The sequence below is a fragment of the Stenella coeruleoalba genome, assembly GCF_951394435.1.
Source record: "Stenella coeruleoalba genome assembly, chromosome: 11".
In the NCBI taxonomy this organism is placed as follows: domain Eukaryota; kingdom Metazoa; phylum Chordata; class Mammalia; order Artiodactyla; family Delphinidae; genus Stenella; species Stenella coeruleoalba.
In genome coordinates this window covers 8,493,060-8,512,876 of record NC_137157.1, presented here as the reverse complement: position 1 = coordinate 8,512,876, position 19,817 = coordinate 8,493,060, and the positions used below count along the sequence as shown (strand labels likewise).

Here is a 19,817-nt window from a genome sequence, read left to right as displayed (position 1 = left end):
AAAGTTGTTGTATCTCTATTTTGACAAGTCATTAGACAAGCTGTCTAAAACAGCTGTGTTGATTAGAGATGAATGACTGTTCCTGGACTTAGACCAGTTTCAGGTTGGAAGGACGTTTTTAGTGGCACGTGACTAAATTTATCTTCAGCTCTGTCAAGTTCAACATTCCTGTCAGTCACCAGATGGAGAAACTCAAACTGGGAATAAGTGAAATAATAGGTAGAAAATAACTTGGTGGGGTGACTGTTAGTAAGTTAAAACATGAGAGGTTCATTCATCTAATAGGTGTTTATCGACCATCTGCTATGTGCCATGCATATAAAGATAAATGTAAAGTCCTAAGGATCAAAACATAAATTAATAAAATTTTTAAACCCAGCTGCTTAAAAATTACATGGGGGAGTAAAACGCCCCATGTAATTTTAATCTGATGCCCTATCTACAATTTTAATATTGTAGATTTTAATTGACAGTAGGCTTAATGTGTGAGTTAGGAGTTATGATATGATCATCAGAGAAGTTGAGATTGTAGGGACCGTTAAAAGCATGGCTTTTAGAAGAATAGTTAGTGATGGCCAGGTCTACCCAGTATTAGACAACGTTGGGAAATGGCTTTTCTGTCCTGGGCTCTGTGTTGAGAAATTGAATGAGATACAGGTGAGAGAACTGATCATATGTAGCCTGGAGATGAGATGCAGGGGAGCTGTAATCATTGTCTGGACATCTGAAGAACCATCCTGTGAAATAATATGAACATGTACGGAGTGCATTTCTAAGCATTTGACACGGACTAACTCGTAAAATCCTCAAACAACCGTTTTGGAGATAAGGAAAGTGAGGCTTCGAAAGGTTTAGTAAGTCACTTGCTCTGAGTCCTATACCTTAGAAAAGGCAGGTCCACGTGGTCTGCCTCTAGAACTAGGCTTCTGACACAATGCCATTTACCACTCATGGAAGAGGGAGTAAGTTTGTTCTCCATGACACTCACTGAATCAGTGGGTTCCGTGGATGTTTTTATAGCATATTTCCAGTAATAACTTCTCAGACAAAAGTTGTATTATCATTAATTTTTTTCTTGATATTTTCTAGATTGTAAAATTCATAATTTTTCGTGTAGAAAAATTGGGAAGTCTAAAAAGAGAATTAAAAAGCTCCTGTAATTTCACCACTCAAAGACAACCATTGTTAACACTTTGGTGTATTTCTCTCAATCGTTCAATATTTTTCATAAACATTTTTCAAGGAAAAAATTGGCAGTGCTTGCTTTAGCTCTAATAAGATTCATGTCACGGAAAAATAAAAATTTTATTTTGATAAATTCTGAAAGTTCCTTCTTTTGGCTAGGTTTCTGCCTCAATGCTCAAGCAGTTTCCCAACAGTGGCCTGAATCCAGGTCTTTTCAATGTGGGGCCCCAGTTATCTCCTCAACAAATTGCCATGCTGAGCCAGCTTCCACAGATTCCCCAGTTTCAGTTGGTAAGTAGCAGATTTTCCTCCTATAGCTAAAAAGGTTACTTGCTTTTTTTTCTTTTTTTTTTTTCTCTTTAGCTTTTATTTGCTTCATTTCATGCAAACTGTTGAGTGTGCTTAAGGGTTGATATATCAGCTCAACTGCAGGTAAATGTGACCCGTAGACTGGGAACTCGGTGGTGCTTCCTTCACGGGCACTTAATTCATTCACAGTTTTCCCAGTAAGTCTGTCTTAAGGAAACTTGCGTCCTCTCTTTCTCCCCTGCTTTGTAGGCGTGTCAGCTGCTCCTGCAGCAGCAGCAACAGCAGCAGTTGTTACAGAACCAGAGGAAGCTTTCTCAAGCCGTGCGCCAGCAGCAGGAGCAGCAGGTACGTGGCACTGGAAGGGTCCCCCTGGTGCTCCACGGGAGGAATGCGTCTCTGCTTAACCTCTTCGATGGCAAACATGACTCAAATGCTGCCTTTCCCCGTGAGGTTCAGGGTGTCTCACGTGTCCGTTTTCCCTTGCGCCTGCTCGCCTCCAGCTGGCTCGAATGGTGAGCGCCCTGCAGCAGCAGCAGCAGCAGCAGAGGCAGCCCAGCATGAAACATTCGCCGTCTCATCCCGTTGGGCCCAAGCCGCATCTGGACAACATGGTCCCCAACGCTCTAAATGTGGGGCTCCCAGACCTTCAAACCAAAGGGCCAATACCTGGATATGGTTCTGGTAAGCTGTGAAGTAATGAAAACTGCCTGTTGAAAAATACCTGCCAGTCATGTTCTCAGCCTGGGGGTTGGACCTACATTACGCTGTTTTCACAACAGTTGTGCAGGGTAGGTGAATATTTGTATCCCTCTCTTTCAGGTGAGATATCTGAGTTATTGATATCCTAGGGTCTCAGTGGTTTCCTGAAGCTCACCACACAGTAAATAACAGAGACAGGCCTCCACCTTCTCTGGGTCCAAAGCAGTCTTTTATTACTTGTGAGTGGCAATCAGCTCTCCTACCACCAGGAATTTTTTCAAGCCAGTTAAATGTTTGTACCTGCTGTGACTGCTACACACGTCTGAGGTTATAATCTAATAAATTATGTACAAGTTGAGGCGTTTAGCTCTCCAGATAAAATTACCTTCTCTTGGAAAAATGGGGAACTGATATTAAAATTATAAGGCAAACTGATAAAATTCTTCTGATATTAGTATCTCATCTGATTTAAATAGAATTAGCACAAGTAAAGTTATACCTTTGACATTCATCAAGAATTTGTTGGCAGGCAAATCGTAGCTCTTTCAGAACTGGGGAACATGTTGTAAGCAGAGTCCAATCAGTGAGGCAGCAGTGATTTAAAAATAAAATTAAAAAGGTACCACACCCCACAGCGTTTTTCTTCTCAGACTGACAACATTTAGATTTTCTTTCAGTAAAGACCATACTGTTCTCTGCAAACTCAAAAACAAGAGTTTGGGGAGACTTGAAATCCATACTCCCAGGTGACAAAGTGACCCTGGACAAATGGCCCTGCTCTTTGTGCTCTGTGAGGTGCCCACTGCCCCCTGGGGAGGCCACATCCAGAGAAGAGCAGAGAGTTCAAGGACTCCTTGATCCTGGATAGTTGTAAGGGAATTAATTTACAGATCCTCAAGTTCTACCAACTGTACTTAAAAATGATTGCCTGAGAACTGACTTTTAAATTCAAAATAAACTTTCTTCCATATGACATAAAAGAAGGGCAGATTCTCCACCATCCCATATCCTATTAGAGCATGCTTCTCTGAGGTTCCAGGCAAGGAGGAAGCCTCCCTTGATGACCAATGATGGTGCCATTACCCCTGGGTTTCCAGTCTTCACCTTCTGAATCGTGTCTTCTGTTACAGATGAAGCTTGACATAAGAGCCTGGGTGTGTTGGTGTGTGTTCAGTTGTTCTGAATTTAGACACTGTACATGATAGTGAAGTGGGGCAACTGTGCTTCTTTTATATCCACTTTAGTCAAAGGGTGCGTAGTTCTTGAAAAGGAATCCAGTCGTATAAAGCAAAGAGAGCATCTGGAGGCCACAAGTGGCTTTTCCACTTGTTTTAAGAACACAGTTCTTTTCAGGCCTTCTCAGTACTCGTCCTGAGGGTATGTCTTAGTTGAAAAGAAAAGCCTTTGAGCAGCTTGAGCAGTATAGTTTAGTGAGACTGACTCTTTGAAACAGACATTTTCACAGCGAACCAGGTAAAGCCTGTGGATAAACTTTTATGTGATTTCCTTTAGACTGGGTATGCACTGGTCAATTAGTTGTCAAAAACCTAAAATCATGATGTATTTATTTCAATGACAGTCTTTATAACATCTTTACTATCTGCTGCCCCCTATTAAAAAGTAAAATTATGTGTTGGCTACAAATCTGTTAATTTTTAGCAGTGTATACCTCTTATTTATTAAATATATAGAAAAATTTTATCATGATGTCTTATTAGATTAATCGTGTTGTTTGTGATTATTATACTTAACTATTCCTAATGACTAAAGGATCAGAGTTCAGTATATATACATATGTACATTTACTGAAGAAATTTCATGGGTTGTTTTTTTTTAAAATCATATTCCTGTTTCATAAGTAACTTAAAAAGTTAGTTCTGCATTATAATCCAAATTAAATAAGGAGGAAGAACATATTGACTTATTTATATCTGCTCACTTATTAAACAATGGATAAATTAATTTTATTAGGTCTTTATATTAATTGTGATCTGACCACTTATAATCTGCCTTACAAGATGCATTTTGCAGTTTATTTCACAGTTACAATTCTCCTTAATTCATATTACCACATTTCTTGGAATTGAAAAATTGGGACTGAAAACAAGTCTGATTTGGCTGACTATTTTGAATAAATTGAATCTATAGCTGTAAGATTTTGATGAAAATATAGTTAAAGCATTTACACAGGTTAAAATTTTTTCAAAAAAGATTATATGGCAAAGCTGTAATAAAATGAATGAATATACATGAGTATAAATGGTGCTGAGTATAGCAAACTAAAAAAAAAATACCTGTAGGTTAAAGACTAGCAAGAATAATTAAGTTTCTTAATAAATATTGATAAAGCCTCTACTGGTATATTTTCTCAGAATTAAAAAGTTGAATGACTTTCATGACTGCTTAACGGGTTACCCTTAGCTATTTTTGTTTCTGTTTTTTTTTAATATTTATTTTTTTGTCTGCTTTGGGTGTTCATTGTGGAGCACGGGCTTCCCTCTAGTTGCAGCGTGGAGACTTCTCTCTAGTTGTGGCATGAGGGTTTTCTCTTCTCTAGTTGTGGCGCGTGGGCTCCAGGGCTCGTGAGCTCTGTAGTTTGCAGCACGCAGGCTCTCTAGTTGAGGTGCGCGAGCTCAGTAGTTGTGGCACGCAGGCTTAGTTGCCCCGCGGCATGTGGGATCTTAGTTCCCTAACCAGGGATCAAATCCGCATCCCCTGCATTGGAAGGCGGATTCTTTACCACTGGACCACCAGGGAAATCCCCCTAGCTGATTGTTTTTGTAAAGTAGATGGTTTCTAATTTTCTGCTTTTAGCAAAATGGAAAATATACCTAATTGAATTGTCATGTGATAATGACCTGTCTAAAAATTAGTATTTATACTAAATATATACTAAATACTAGAAGTAGTTTTAGTATTTGTTTTATTGAGCAGGTGGGGGGGAGGAAATATACCTAAAAAGGAATGTAAAATAACTGATGTAATTACAAGACTCCTCCTTTTCCCATCGCCTTATTTGTGTAAGATATCTTAGTGCTTTATCAAGACTACAAAAATTTTTTAAATAGGAATAGTGTGAACTAAATCTCATTCTAGTATTAAGTCATAGTCACTCACAAATATCTGAACCAATGGAGAAGCAAAGTCACTCATCAGGAAGGGCATGTCAAATAAAATTTTATGTTTAAAATTTATCAAAATATGTAATATTTCTGTGTATGGTATATCCAGTGAAAAGTAGAGTTATGAATAGTAGAGATTATTAAAATAGCAGAAGAATAACCATATCTTTCCTGGTATTATGGTGTGTCAATATCACATGTGCATGTGGACATGGATTAGAACAGTTGTATTAAAGGGGCAACTGTGGATGATTTGTTTCTTTTATAATTTATTCTTTATTATAATTATTATTTTTTTAACATCTTTATTGGAGTGTAATTGCTTTACAATGGTGTGTTAGTTTCTGCTTTATAACAAAGTGAATCAGCTATATATACACATATATCCCCATATCTCCTCCCTATCCCACCCCTCTAGAGGGTCACAAAGCACCGAGCTGATCTCCCTGTGCTATGCGGCCGCTTCCCACTAGCTAGCTATTTTACATTTGGTAGTGTATATGTGTCCATGCCACTCTCTCACTTTGTCCCAGCTTACCCTTCCCCCTCCCCGTGTCCTCAAGTCCATTCTCTACGTCTGCGTCTTTATTCCTGTCCTGCCCCTAGGTTCATCAGAAACTTTTTTTTTTTTAGATTCCATATATATGTGTTAGCATACGGTATTTGTTTTTCTCTTTCTGACTTACTTCACTCTGTATGACAGACTCTAGGTCCCTCCACCTCACTACAAATAACTCAGTTTCGTTTCTTTTTATGGGTGAGTAATATTCCATTTTATATATGTGCCACATCTTCTTTATCCATTTATAATTATTATAAAACCCCAGGAACTTGTTTTTTAATCTGCAGCCAAAGTAATAGTGGAAAGTATAGAACTACGGCAAAGAGAGTGAAGGAGTGATCAATTAAGGACAAGTTAATTTGAGAGAGTGTCCTTAAGGAGGTAAGCCTTGAGACAAGTGGTAGTGATGAATAGACAACGAATTAGAGTGTGTGGCAAAGAAAGTAATTCTGGCAAGGACAGATAAGGTAGCCAAGAGCTTGTATTTGTAAGAATGATAAGGGAGGTAAAAGGAATGTACTGGTGAAATGAGGCCCTGGAAAGGCAAGGGGCATGTCTTATCTCTGATTGTACCTTAGCTCCTAACACAGAGCCTGGCACAAATTAGGCTCTCCATAAATATTCATTGGACTGAACTAAATGACTTGTTTGATTAGAATTTCTGTCGGGGAACTGGAGAATTACTGGAGGCTACTTGATGGACTGAGGAAGTTTGGTTTGATGAAATAGCAAGGACAGTCAAGTCAGTGTTTTCCTGGGTTTGGAGGTGTGATAGCTCATGAGCAGCCCCAGAGGCCACGAGTGGAGTGCCCTCTGCCTTCTGTTAATGCAGCCTCTAGAGCACAGAATTCCTTTCATCCAGATTTGTTGAGCACATTCTATTCTAACGTCAGGCCAGTCACTATGTGACATCGAAGAAAGATACAGTTACATACAACCTTGCACTGATTTTCCTCTCATAGTTTTGGGTTTGTAGATTGGACCTTTCAAGGCACTTACCGCCTGTGTTTTTTTGTGTTTTTTGTTTTTTTGCCCTCTTCAGTTTTTTTTCCTTACTACGCTTTATTGCTTAGTTAACGGTGCTGCCGTATCGTGTTGGCATTTAATCCACAAGTTTCTAATGAGAAAGATGCCCACTTTACCTAAGGTTCAGGGGGAACTGCTCAAACTCTTTTCTCTCCTAAGATTTATAACTCTTACTAATTTTTAATATTTTATGTGTCACAGAAGAACTCTAAGCAGCTGAAATTAAATAACTTTAATTCATTGTGAGTTTTAAATTTTAGAGCAACTTTAAAGAAAATTAATATATAAAGGAATGGTTTCTTACCTTACTAATCCTTACATTCTTCTTTTTAATCTTCACCAGAATGCCAGGTTATTTTCAAAAGCTCTTTCTCAATGATTAGAACCGAGCTTTCAGATGGCCTGGAATCCAGGCACTTTGGGCTGGTTTTCTAAGTCAAAGGTAGAGGTGTAATTTACGCAAGGAGTAAACCCACGTAGGCCACTAAAGCTGTATCAGAGAAGGCCCTTGTTCCTTTCAACCTCCCTGTCCTCCAGTCTCATTTCATTTTAGCCACATAGGACAAAAGGGAAAATATCTTAAACTCTTCTTTTTTACAAAGAAGGGTTCGGGGACTTCCCTGGTGGCGCAGTGATTAAGAATCTGCCTGCCAATGCAGGGGACACGGGTTCAAGCCCTGGTCCGGGAAGATCCCACATGCTGCGGAGCAACTAAGCCCATGCGCCACAACTACTGAGCCTGTGCTCTGGAGCCCACAAGCCACAACTGCTGAAGCCCACGCGCCACAACTGCTGAAGCCCGCGCGCCTAGAGCCCATGCTCCGCAACAAGAGAAGCCACCGCAATGAGAAGCCCGTGCACCGCAGCAAAGAGTAGCCATTGCCCACCGCAACTAGAGAAGGCCTGCGTGCAGCAACAAAGACCCAACACAGCCAAAAATAAATTAATTAATTTAAAAATAATAATAAATAAAATAAAACGAAGGGTTCAATCTGAAATTTTTTCAGCTCATTCCAAGGACTTCTGCTCCCCACCCACACCCTCCAAGCAACCACTTGGACTAGTAAAGTCAGTTACAAACTGTGTGAAAGGACAGTGTTCTGTATATTAATAGCAACATTTTAAACAGGTCAAGAAAGGTGTTAGAACTGATTTGATTTATTGTGCATTTATAAAACTATCCCTGACAAGAGAAGCACAGGGGAGAAAAATGTGACCTGGGCCCCCAATGGGATTTGGATAGATGGAACTTGAGGGCCAATAAGACAACACCAGATGGCAGGAGAGTAAAGTGGATACAGCGTGGAGTCTGGCCTGGCTGGAGCTGCACGTCCACTAGGGGAAGAATAGACCCCGCAGGCCACCTGAGCTGAGGCGTGGTGGGAACCCTGCTGACCTCCTTGGGTGTCCATGCTTGCCTGTTGTTACCACCCTGTGGCTCATTCTCCTTTTTCTGTTTTTTACTCATTATTCTTCCCTTCCCCCTGTTTCAGTGGTTGATTTTAGTCCTTTACTTTTTTTGAGCATCAGTTTGAAAAGTATTAAATACATTCTGACCCAGAATGGATGGTGGGCCCTGTGAGGCTACATCAACAAGCCTGTCCTGTCTGGCTTTCACCTGTCCGGCCCTGTGCAGTGGGAAAATGTTACCTGCCAAAACCCTTGCTAAAAGCCTGACACCTGGCAGCACACGGCGAAGTAAACTGAATCTCTCGCCAATTGCCTAGTCAAGCTATGGGGTCTTTGTCATTATATAAAAACTTTTTCAAATTGATCTCCCAGATTCTACCTACCCCATTCTCACACTGTCAGGTCTCTTTGTAAAATACAGGTCTAGTTATCTCTCCTCACTTTCTGAAGAATTTCATCTCCTGTCTTAGAGGGGAAAAAAAGGTCTAGACTCCTCAGCCTGATACATGAAGACCCTACACGCCACGCCACTTCATCGCTCCCTATCTCACTGCATCCATAGGCAGCCAAGCATTGGAGTCACATTGGGCTTGTCATCATTCCCTACACACGCCTGATAGTCACCAGTCAGAGCTTCGTACTTGGTTTCCTTGACTTACTCGCCTACCTCGCCTAGGTCCAGGATCAGTGTCCCTCTGCAAAGCCTTTCCTCCGCTAGAGACCCTGCCACAACTTAATAGCTGCTGTTACACCAGGTTGGGGTTTTGTTTTGTTTTGTTTTTAAATTTATTCATTTATTTATTTATTTTTTTTGGCTGCGTTGGGTCTTTGTTGCAGTGCACGGGCTTCTCATTGCGGTGGCTTCTCTTATTGTGGAGCGTGGGCTCTAGGCGCACAGGCTTCAGTAGTTCTGGCGCACGGGCTTAGTTGCTCTGCGGCATGTGGGATCTTCCCAGGCCAGCGCTCGAACCTGTGTCTCTTGCATTGGCAGACAGATTCTTGTTTTGTTTCGTTTTGTTTTGTTTTTTTGCGGTACGAGGGCCTCTCACTGCTGTGGCCTCTCCTGTGTCCAGAGAGCACAGGCTCCGGACGCGCAGGCTCAGCGGCCATGGCTCACGGGACCAGCCGCTCTGCGGCATGTGGGCTCAGTAGTTGTGGCGCACGGGCTTAGTTGCTCCACGGCATGTGGGATCTTCCTGGACCAGAGCTCGAACCTGTGTCCCCTGCATTGACAGACGGATTGTTAACCACGGCGCCGCAAGGGAAGCGCCCACCATGTTGGTTTGATGTGTAGACGTCTCCATCTCAGTTGGAGAATTGCTGGCCCCACGTTCTGTTTGATGCAGATGGATAAGTGAATGCACACATGCACTGAGATGGTCTTAATGAGATGGCAGTCATACATGTTTTCATACCTGAACAGAGTCGTCACTTTTTTAGCAAGCAGGAGCCAGGATCAGCATTTTGAATCAAAATATCTGTTTCTGAGTGAAGAAAACTTCATGTGAATTGGTCTTTAAGTGAAAAATGAAGCTATTCATGGGTTCTGCCTCAGACCTCTTGGTTACTGATACTAGAAACTTATAAAAAGACGTAAAATGTGGTTCTCCATTTTAGGCTTCAGCTCTGGCGGCATGGACTACGGCATGGTTGGTGGGAAGGAGGCTGGAACAGAGTCTCGCTTTAAACAGTGGACCTCCATGATGGAGGGACTGCCCTCTGTAGCCACACAGGAAGCCAATATGCACAAAAATGGTAAGAGCAAACAAAGCTTCATGACTTGGAGCTGTTCTGACTCTCAGCAAGCCTTGATGAAGTGGCCTAGAAACTTCCTTTGAAGCACAGATCTTTTTTAGCTTTTTCCTAATGAGTCTCTTGATTTTCCCCCCCAGTCCTGTGATCACCTAGGAGAGGAAGATTGGGGTTGTGTGTATTTCAAATTATAAGAAACTTGAAGGTGCTAGTTCCACTTAAGGGCAGCAAAATTTCCCACCTGCAATTGGATTGAGGGCAGTAGCAGTGAACTTGAGCTCCCTTTGTTAAAACCCTAATAAATTGGCTGAGAGAACAGAATCAGTTTTTGGAGCTACAAGAGAGAGATCACAACAAATATATATCATGATGATTGTTTGAGCTCTTTGATCTCCAAAAGATGACTAATAGATCAATACATGAGGTTTGAACTTTACACAAAGCTTTCTTGTTCTTCATGAATGACAGTGTCTGCAAGACAGCAGTTGAGGGCACTGTAGGCTTTGGTTTTGAATGTGGGTCAGCTCTTCCATCTCTGTAATTCTCTGTAAGAGCATCTCCATTTCCCTTTGAAATAGATGAAAGGTCTTAGGACCTTCCTTCAGCCTTTGTTTCAATGTTTGTTTCATTTGACAGTAATTTACTTGGATTCAGCTGTATCCATGAGAACCAAGTGTAAATAGGTTTTGGACTGGCTCCTGCAGGGGCTTCCTGGCAGCCTCAGCCCCATCAGTCTGGAGCCTTTCAGGGTTCCTTTATAAACCCGTTTTTCATGTGCCCATCCAGTAGGCTGGTGAAGTGGCCATGTGAAGTTCTCTGCCTGCTGCCCCTAAGCATTATCATTTGATTTCATGCTACAAAATCAAGGATGATGTATTGAAATTATCAAATCTGTTTCTGGACTGAATAATCTAAGCTCAGCATCTATAGCTTTGGACACTTAGGCTGCTTCCTTAGGCTGATGATTCATTAAGTCCCCTTGTCCCCAAAGACGTGATAGGTGTATGATTATAAATGCACTGTGGCATATGAGAAGCTATCTTACAGGTAAAATGCTCGCTTGCCTTTTTAGAGCTTATAGGTAATGTTTTCCCATTTCCTTAGCAATCCCCAAGGTAATTGAGCTTTTCATTTCCTACTACTTCAGTACTGTGTGCCCTTGAGTCAAATTCCTGTCAGTGGCTCCAGAAAAGCAAATGACTTCTCTTAGCTGAGCATGGAGACAGTTGTGATAATACTTGTGCTAGGCCAAACCAAACAGATTATTTTAATCGATATTTACACAAATACTTTATTTTCATTTTTTTTATTTTTGGCCATGTCGTGTGGAATGCAAGATCTTAGTTCCCCGACTAGGGATTGAACCTGTGCCCCCTGCAGTGGAAGCATTAAGTCTTAACCACTGGACCACCAGGGAAGTCCCTACACAAATATTTTAATACATTACCCTGGAAGTAATTTTATCTGTTCATAAACAGCATCCTAAGAGTAGATCAGGTAACACAATACAGCATGTAAAATTCATTTGAAAGATAAGTAGAATGGTATCTCACAGAGGTCAAAATTTTCATTTAAAGTAAAGTTCATTTTTTGTTAGTTTAAGGGAATTATTAAGCTTTTAATTTTTTTCCTGCCTCCCAGCATATAAAATGCATGAAGGGGGCACCAACAAAACTGAAATGCTCTCGGGACAGCAGTTTTACAAAGGATTTGCTGTTCTTCATGTGTGGAGCCGTGGATCTCAGAGCTGCAGAGTTCACTGCTGGCCCTGTGCTGGCAGAGACCCTCGGCGGGAATGCTGTCTCATTGCTTTGGAATTTAAAGCGATTGCAGATGCCTTTCTCTCCAGCAAACTCCCTCTGTTTTCTCTGCTTCTTCCAGCTAAACTAGGCCTGATCAGCACTTAAAGACTTGGGTGGGTTGGTGTCAGTAGAAATGTAATTAAAAACCCTTCTATGTGCCGCAAATTGTTGAGTATTTTTCCTATTCCTCATTCCTAGGTCATTAGTGTAAAAACTGGGGGGATGATGGTATGATTCGTAGTTGATGAAAGTTTTGTTAACTTCATAAGACCATGGAATTTTAAAATTGAAAGGGACGTTCAGGAATGAGAACAGTGCTGTGTGCATAAGTGCAGACTGAGAGGCTAGAAAGGTGAGATGAGTTGTCGTGGTCATCCTGCTTCCTAATTATGCAGTGGCTTTCAAGTGTGACCTCTAATTCCAGGACTCTTTTTACTGCATACTGTGTTGGAGTTCCTCTAAATGAAAGCGCAACAAGTTCTGTTCATAAGAGTCCTTTCTGGTGTGAATTAGTTACCTTTCTCTTTTCTCAGGCGCTATAGTGGCCCCTGGTAAGACCCGAGGAGGGTCACCATACAACCAGTTTGATATCATCCCGGGTGACACACTGGGTGGCCATACGGGTCCTGCTGGTGATAGCTGGTTACCTGCCAAATCTCCACCAACAAATAAAATCGGAAGTAAATCCAGCAATGCCAGCTGGCCTCCAGGTATCGTACAGGAAATGTTTTTTCTGGGATATCATTTTTTTTATAATTGTTAATTTCAGGTTCTGAACAGATTGCTTCTGACACTCACAGGCATTCACTTTGATTTTTTTCATTCAGTAATTATTGTCTGATAAAAGCAGGGAAGAATTTGCTGTGGGAAGATAGCAAATTTTCATTAGAGGGGGTCTCTGCTCTGTAGAGTTCAGTCAAGAACATAGGTGTGAGCACTGATCGCCTACAAGGCAAGTTACTGTGGTAAATACTGCACAGGCACAGATAGGCCAGAGGAAGTCCGTGGAGTGCAGCCTGGGAGTAAAATAAGGTGACCTTGGAGCCGGGACTTGGCATTCATCCATGCAAAGGATGCCTTGAAACGTGGGTTCTTCTGAAATGTCCAGTGAATTGATTAGTTTATTCACTGAGCAAGTATTTATTATCAGGTTCTAGGTATGCAGTAGTGAGTGCAGTGAGACTGTTTGCTATTTGTTTTCTCTTTTTATTCTGATACAAGTAATCTATTTTCATTGTAGAAAAAACTTTTAATTTATTAAAGCAAAATTAAAAACAAGTTTGGTATATGTCCTTCTAAACTTCTTTCTATACGGGTATATTTGAGCTATGAATATGTATAGTTTCTAGTATAATGCATATTCATATGTACTACATACTGTTCTTCCTCATCATGATTAGGAAAGTAAAAGTTTAATATAGCTTTAAATATGATTTAAATTAACCGATAAAAAATTGTAAACACTTAAATATTTTCTAGGCTTTCTCATGATAAGCCAAATTCTTCCTGTGGTTGTCCCTGGACATTCCCCTCAGTAGTGGTCAGATGTGTTTTCTTTTGTGCATCTGAGCCAATTTCCAGTGAGATAAGTGGGAGAAATATCTCCTCTCCAACTCAGATTTTCTCCCAGTTTTTGTCCTAGATGCCCCACAGTTGTCATGAGACCACACTACCGTATCCTGCCTCCCTGCCCTCAGGCCTGAATTTCCCTGGGAGCAGGGCCTGGGGCCAGACCTTGAAGGTCTGTGGCATCAAGTTCCCAAGCAGAGAAAGAAGGTCGGCATGTCGTGATAGCACAGGAGTGCTGCTGGCAAAGTATATGTCAGGCCAACTTTTTTTTTTTTTTTTTTTTTATGATGAAAATCTGAGCTAAAATAGATTCAGAATTTAGACTTTTCACAGATCTATTTCTTGTATCAAAAAATAACTTTACCACGTTTTGAACAACTTCCTACCTCTATCCAATATTTGTTCTCCTTACCTCAGAATTCCAACCAGGAGTGCCATGGAAAGGTATCCAAAACATTGACCCTGAATCTGACCCCTATGTCACCCCAGGAAGTGTGCTGGGGGGTACAGCCACATCTCCCATTGTAGATACTGACCACCAACTTCTGCGGGATAACACCACAGGTAAATAAGTGAAACACCCCTCGTGTTTATTCAGCACCCAGTATCTTCATGTTTGGCAGGCTGTGGCTTCATTTGTACTTGCTGGTATCTCACCAGAAAACATAGGAATATGTAGCTTTTCACATTTAGTTTTTAGATATAGTTTGTCCTTCCTCTTATTTAAGGTTAAATAAAATACTTCAAGATTTCACTAGTTATGCTGACATTGATCTGCACTGTTTTCATTTCGTTCTTCATTCGTCATCCAAAGGGTCTAATTCTTCCCTCAACACCTCGCTGCCTTCACCTGGTGCCTGGCCCTACAGTGCCTCTGACAACTCCTTCAGCAACGTTCATAGCACTTCAGGTACGCGTGTGACCCATTTCTGCCCCTTCGCTAGCGCTTTCCTGTCTGGCTGCCTTCTACAAAGGAAATTGGCGTTTATTTCTTAAGGAATAAATAGCTTAGGTCAGCGTGGATGGAGACACACCTCTTGTATTGGCCACGTCCTTGGGGAACTTGCAGTCAGTCTCAACAGAGGCAGGGTGAGACAAATACAGCTTTAGGACCAAGACAGATGGTGACATAATTACAGGGAGCTATGGGTGTTGAGAGGGCAGAGGTTATATCCTGATGACACAAGTGCTTTTCTTTTAACCGGTCTGCCAAGAAAATCAGGGGCCATGGGAAGAACCAGTTAAGTCCAGGTTGTTGTTCCTAAGGCAGCCAATTAGAGCTTGCTTTTCTCCAAAAATTCTTCCACTTACAGACAAAGGCTAAGGGCAGATGGCCAAGGGGAAAAAAAGAGGACCTTGGTTAATTCTACCAACAACACTTGTTGAGTTCCGTGTGTGTGTGTGTGTGTGTGTGTGTGTGTGTGTGTGTGTGTGTAAGACAATAGGGAATGGAAAACTTAATGGTTATAACAGAGCCTTTGAAGTCACTTACTTAGCACAACGCCTTATAGATTGGTAGACCAATCATTAGTAATTGGCACCTTGGTCTTGCAAAAGTTGGACCTTAAAGCCATTAAAGTCATTAAGGCTTTTGACGTTTATCCAGGCGAATGCAAATAAAACAAATCCTTAGCTACCTACTAAGGCTCTGCGGGTTAATGTACTTACGGATTGTCTTCTTTTTCTTTCCACCTCTGTCATATCAGCAGTGCAACAGTAACCTCTCAGGACCAGGCAACATGCTAAGCCTTCAGCGTGAATTCTTATCTTACCTTCACCAAAGTCTGTGGGGGAGGTCCCGCTATTACCCCCATTTTGTAGATAAAGAAACTGAGATTCAGACAGCTGATAGAATTTGCCTCAGGTCCGAGTGAGGGTGTAGAGGAGCCAACTCCATATTCCATGTTTCTAAACACCACCCTACATTATGCTTTTATAGGACTTCTACCTTTTTTTTAACTTTTTTGTGTGTGGGGGGGGCTACACTGCATGGCATGTGGGATCTTAGTTCCCCGACCAGGGATTGACCCATGCCCCCTGCAGTGGAAGTGCACAGTCTTAACCACTGGACTGCCAGGGAAGTCCCCTAGGGCTTCTACCTTTACATAAAAACTCATTTTCACCTCTTTTATTCCTGTAACTGCCCATGCCTCTGTTTTAACTATTTTATCTTTCATTTACAAGCGGTCACCTGAGAGATGACTCAAGCATCACCCTTGTTTAAAACTAAATGTATACATTTCCAACCCTCACTCTCACAAATTTTCTTTTATTTATTTATTTATTTATTTTTGGCTGTGTTGGGTCTTAGTTGCTGCACACAGGCTTTCTAGTTGCAGTGAGCGGGGGTTTCTTATTGTCATGGCTTCTCTTGTTGTGGAGCACGGGCTCTAGGTGTGCAGGCTCAGTAGTTGTGGCTCGTGGGCTCTAGAGTGCAGGCTCAGTAGTTGTGGCACACAGGCTCAGTTGCTCTGTGGCATGTGGGATCTTCCCAGGGCAGGGCTCGAACCCGTGTCCCCTGCATTGGCAGGCGGATTCTTAACCACTGCGCCACCAGGGAAATCCTGTCTTTCTTTCTTAACTAACTCTCTTTCTTAGTGGTGCTGCTGCACATCACTTAGTCGCAACATCTCAGTCTTCCCTCTCGCCTCTTCCTCACTCTTTCCTGTCTCCCTCACTTGCTGGGTCCAGCCAGTGATGACGTCTCCCAAGTGGTTTCTTCTCTCTCAGATCCATTTGTTCTCTTCCATTCTCTTTGCTGTCATCCACGTTTTGGCCCTAGTTTAAACACTACCTGCTAAATCTACTGCCAAAACTCCTGATAGCATCTGAAACTGCCCCCAGCAGACCTTTATGGCCTCCTTTACCTCTCTGCTACTGTGAAGTGTTGTTCGGCCAAAACTGGGGAGAAACATATTTGGTACAAAGAGAGTTTAAGTTGAAGCTCGGTTTCTGTTTTCCTGTCTTGCTGAGCCGTCCATTTATATCAGTCCTTCAAGACTTGTCTTGGCAAAGTCGTTGCTGACAGCCCAGCATTGTCATTCTCCTCCATGTATTGAACATATATGATGTTGCTGGGTTACCAGTTCTGTTGTTCATCTTTTCTGTTTTCCCGTCTGAACTTGAAGTTCTTGGGAACAACTGTTTATATTATCCATAGCACTGATTTAGCACCTTAAAAGCAGAGTAAGCCCTTGGTGAATATTTGTTGATTATATTTTTAAAATCTGTTTGAATGTTATCTAGTATTCTGGATCAAGAAAAGTTTAATTTTTTTTTTTTTTGAAAAGTTTAATTTTTAATGTACTTTCCGTTCAATCAGTAAGTATTTATAGAATAAATACTTTAGCTCTGCCTGGGTTCACATTCTACTATATCTAAGTATAAGTAAAACTAATGACTTTAAGAATACTTTCCTTGAATTTATCTTCCTTTTCAGGTTGTGTTTAGCTAAGAAAGCAGTAAAGAATTAGTTATCTTATTAACTCTTTAGCTCATGTGTTAATTTGTCAATTCAGAGTAAGAGTCATTGAAAATTTATATTTGATAAGCTCAGAGAACAAAATTATTTTGCGCCTCTTAAATTGTGCCCTTAATATTTTTAGAATTTAAGCACGTATGTATTCGTGTGTGCGTGTGTATGTGTATTTGTTAACAAAAGTGACCTGTCTAACCTAATTTCCTCCTTAATTTTCTCTTCTTATAGCAAAGTTCCCTGATTACAAATCGACATGGTCCCCAGATCCCATAGGACACAACCCCACTCATCTCTCCAACAAGATGTGGAAAAACCATATTTCCTCAAGGAACACTACACCGCTGCCCCGCCCGCCTCCCGGTCTGACCAACCCCAAACCGTCATCTCCCTGGAGCAGCACAGCACCCCGCTCAGTCAGGGGGTGGGGGACACAGGACTCACGGCTTGCCTCTGGTGAGAAGGATCTGCCTAAAGGAGCATCATTGTTCCAACCCGAGGGGCTTATGTTCACACAAATGTTGAAGACACGATGAACTCAGAGGAAATCACGGTTATCGGGTAGAGGAAAAAGTATCTCTTGAGTGGAGAATTGAAGTCAGCATAAGGCAGAGGGACCCAAGAACTCCCGAGGTACTGACGGAGTAAAGATGAGAACCCTGGGAGGACAACGTTGTCTTGCGAATAAGGCGCAAGAGCGCATAGGATCAAGGTCTAGGAGACGAGAACTGGCTATTCAGTGACAGGATGAAGGAGGTCAGAGTGAGGCAGAAGAAGATGGTTTATAAGAGGAGAGAGGAACCATGTGGGCTGTTTGAAAATGTGTCTCACGCGTGGCTATCTTAATTTTTTGATCGTTCTTCCTGATCTTTTTTTCTGGTTGCTTCCAGCCTCCACCTGGAGTGATGGTGGTTCAGTTCGTCCTAGTTACTGGCTGGTTCTTCACAATCTCACTCCACAGGTAACCACGCTTTCTTGGGATTTTCTGGATGGGACTTGATTGTATTAAGAGAGGGAAAGTCCGAGGTTTGTGGGGCTAGCAGAGAGGAGAGCTCGTTTATTTCCTGGTCACCACAGAGAGGTCCCGCCTGCAGGGGTGAGTCTCCCCAGCTAAGGCCCGAAGCCTACTTCTGAAGCTGGGGGGATGCTGGACACTCAGCTTCACGCCTGCCTTCATGGTGATGTTAACACATGTAGTTTATAAATAGGGAGCATGGGGTGGTGTTATCTGGTGAATTCTGTTTAGCAGAGATAACTTGCTGTGTGGATCTGCCTGTCAGAATCTGGAACCAAGCAAAAAAGTTACCTGTTTTTGTGTTACTCATTCAACGAGACTTGTGGCTCACTGGTAACCATTTTTATGCTTCATTCATACACAATTAACCATCCATCTCTGCAGTAGAAGGAATGTGTGGATTTCGTGGCTTAAATGCCGTATGTGTGAATTTCTGAATTTTCATTTCCTGTCTGTTCTCTTCTTCTCTGTAGATGGCATTACTGATTTGCTCTCATCAGAACGTGCTCTCTGGGTTGTTGTTACAGTGGTGGGGTTTCATTTACACCAAACCTCCCTCCCTTCTGCTTGAGTTGCCTGATAACTGACATATTTGCAGCAGCAAACATGGAGCAGTCAAATGAGGTTAAATGGACCCGTGGAAACTGAGCCCAGGGCCTTCATGTGGACTTGACAGCACAACCTTTACAACACCTTGTTAAAAAGGAATCAATTATACCTCCCTCCCTTTGACACAGAGATTAAATTGTCTGGCATTTAATTCATAAGTGGAGTCATGCACACTTTACTAAGCCAGCATTTTCCAGAGTGTTCCCATGGGATATTAATAGGTCTCTGGCCTAATATGTTTGTAATACATACTTGATTAAACAAAATGAAGCAGGTGCCTTCATTATGAGGCTTCTTAGACCCTTTACTGTGCTTTAACATGTATTATGATCCTCTGTGGGGAAATACAGATTCTCCTAAATTTATTTGCCCAGTGAACCTATTTGTGGGGAGTAAATCTGGGGCTCGTATTTCAAGGTTCATGTTGAGATGGACAGCTTTCTAAATACAGTTAACATGAGGAACTATCTGGAACGGCTCTTAATCTCCATATCTAATCAACTCAGCTGAAAGCCCTGGGTTATTTATTTAGCGAAGAGTTGACTGACGTATGGACATTTTATATAACCATCCTCAAAACATGCCTCATTATTTCTAAGTTGTCACAGTGCTGTGGGTGTAATATGGTTAGGATGAGAGAAGCAGTGTTAAAAGGAGCCTGTATTATCGTATGAAAAATAGTAAAGGTACAAACTACTATGGATAAGATAAATAAGCTACAAGGCTATATTGTACAACACAGGGAATATAGCCAATGTTTTATAACTATAAGTGGAGTATAATCTATAAAAATGTTATACACTTGAAACTAATGTAATTTTGTAAATCAACTATACCTCAATTAAATTTTTTCAATTTAAAAATAAATAAAATGAAAAAATAGTGATTTCATTTGTATATGTATATAAATGAATATAGGCGGGCTTCCCTGGTGGTGCAGTGGTTAAGAATCCGCCTGCCAATGCAGGGAACATGGGTTCGATCCCTGGTCCGGGAAGATCCCACATGCCACGGAGCAACTAAGCCCATGCGCCACAACTACGGTGCCTGTGCTCTAGAGCCCACGAGCCACAACTACTGAGCCCACGTGCCACACATACGGAAGCCCGCACACCTAGAGCCCGTGCTCCGCAACAAGAGAAGCCACCACAATGAGAAGCCCACGTACCACAACAAAGAGTAGCCCCCGCTCGCCTCAACTAGAGAAAGCCCGCATGCAGCAACGAAGACCCAACACAGCCATAAATAAATAAATTTATTTTTTTTAAAAAATGAATATAGG

At 41.7% G+C, this 19,817-nt stretch overlaps 1 protein-coding gene across 9 annotated transcripts in view; it reads left to right on the top strand.

Annotated features, from left to right (window-relative positions):
• TNRC6B (trinucleotide repeat containing adaptor 6B) overlaps positions 1-19,817 on the top strand; it is a 250,109-nt gene that overhangs the window by 227,133 nt on the left and 3,159 nt on the right. For all 9 annotated transcript variants that reach the window (XM_079936132.1, XM_079936128.1, XM_079936129.1 and 6 more), the window contains 9 exons: positions 1,345-1,476; positions 1,744-1,839; positions 1,995-2,175; positions 9,931-10,068; positions 12,401-12,577; positions 13,854-14,000; positions 14,251-14,346; positions 17,143-17,367; positions 17,802-17,872. In XM_079936132.1, the coding sequence (XP_079792258.1) occupies positions 1,345-1,476; positions 1,744-1,839; positions 1,995-2,175; positions 9,931-10,068; positions 12,401-12,577; positions 13,854-14,000; positions 14,251-14,346; positions 17,143-17,367; positions 17,802-17,872 (1,263 nt within the window). The remainder of the gene's footprint in view (positions 1-1,344; positions 1,477-1,743; positions 1,840-1,994; positions 2,176-9,930; positions 10,069-12,400; positions 12,578-13,853; positions 14,001-14,250; positions 14,347-17,142; positions 17,368-17,801; positions 17,873-19,817) is intronic.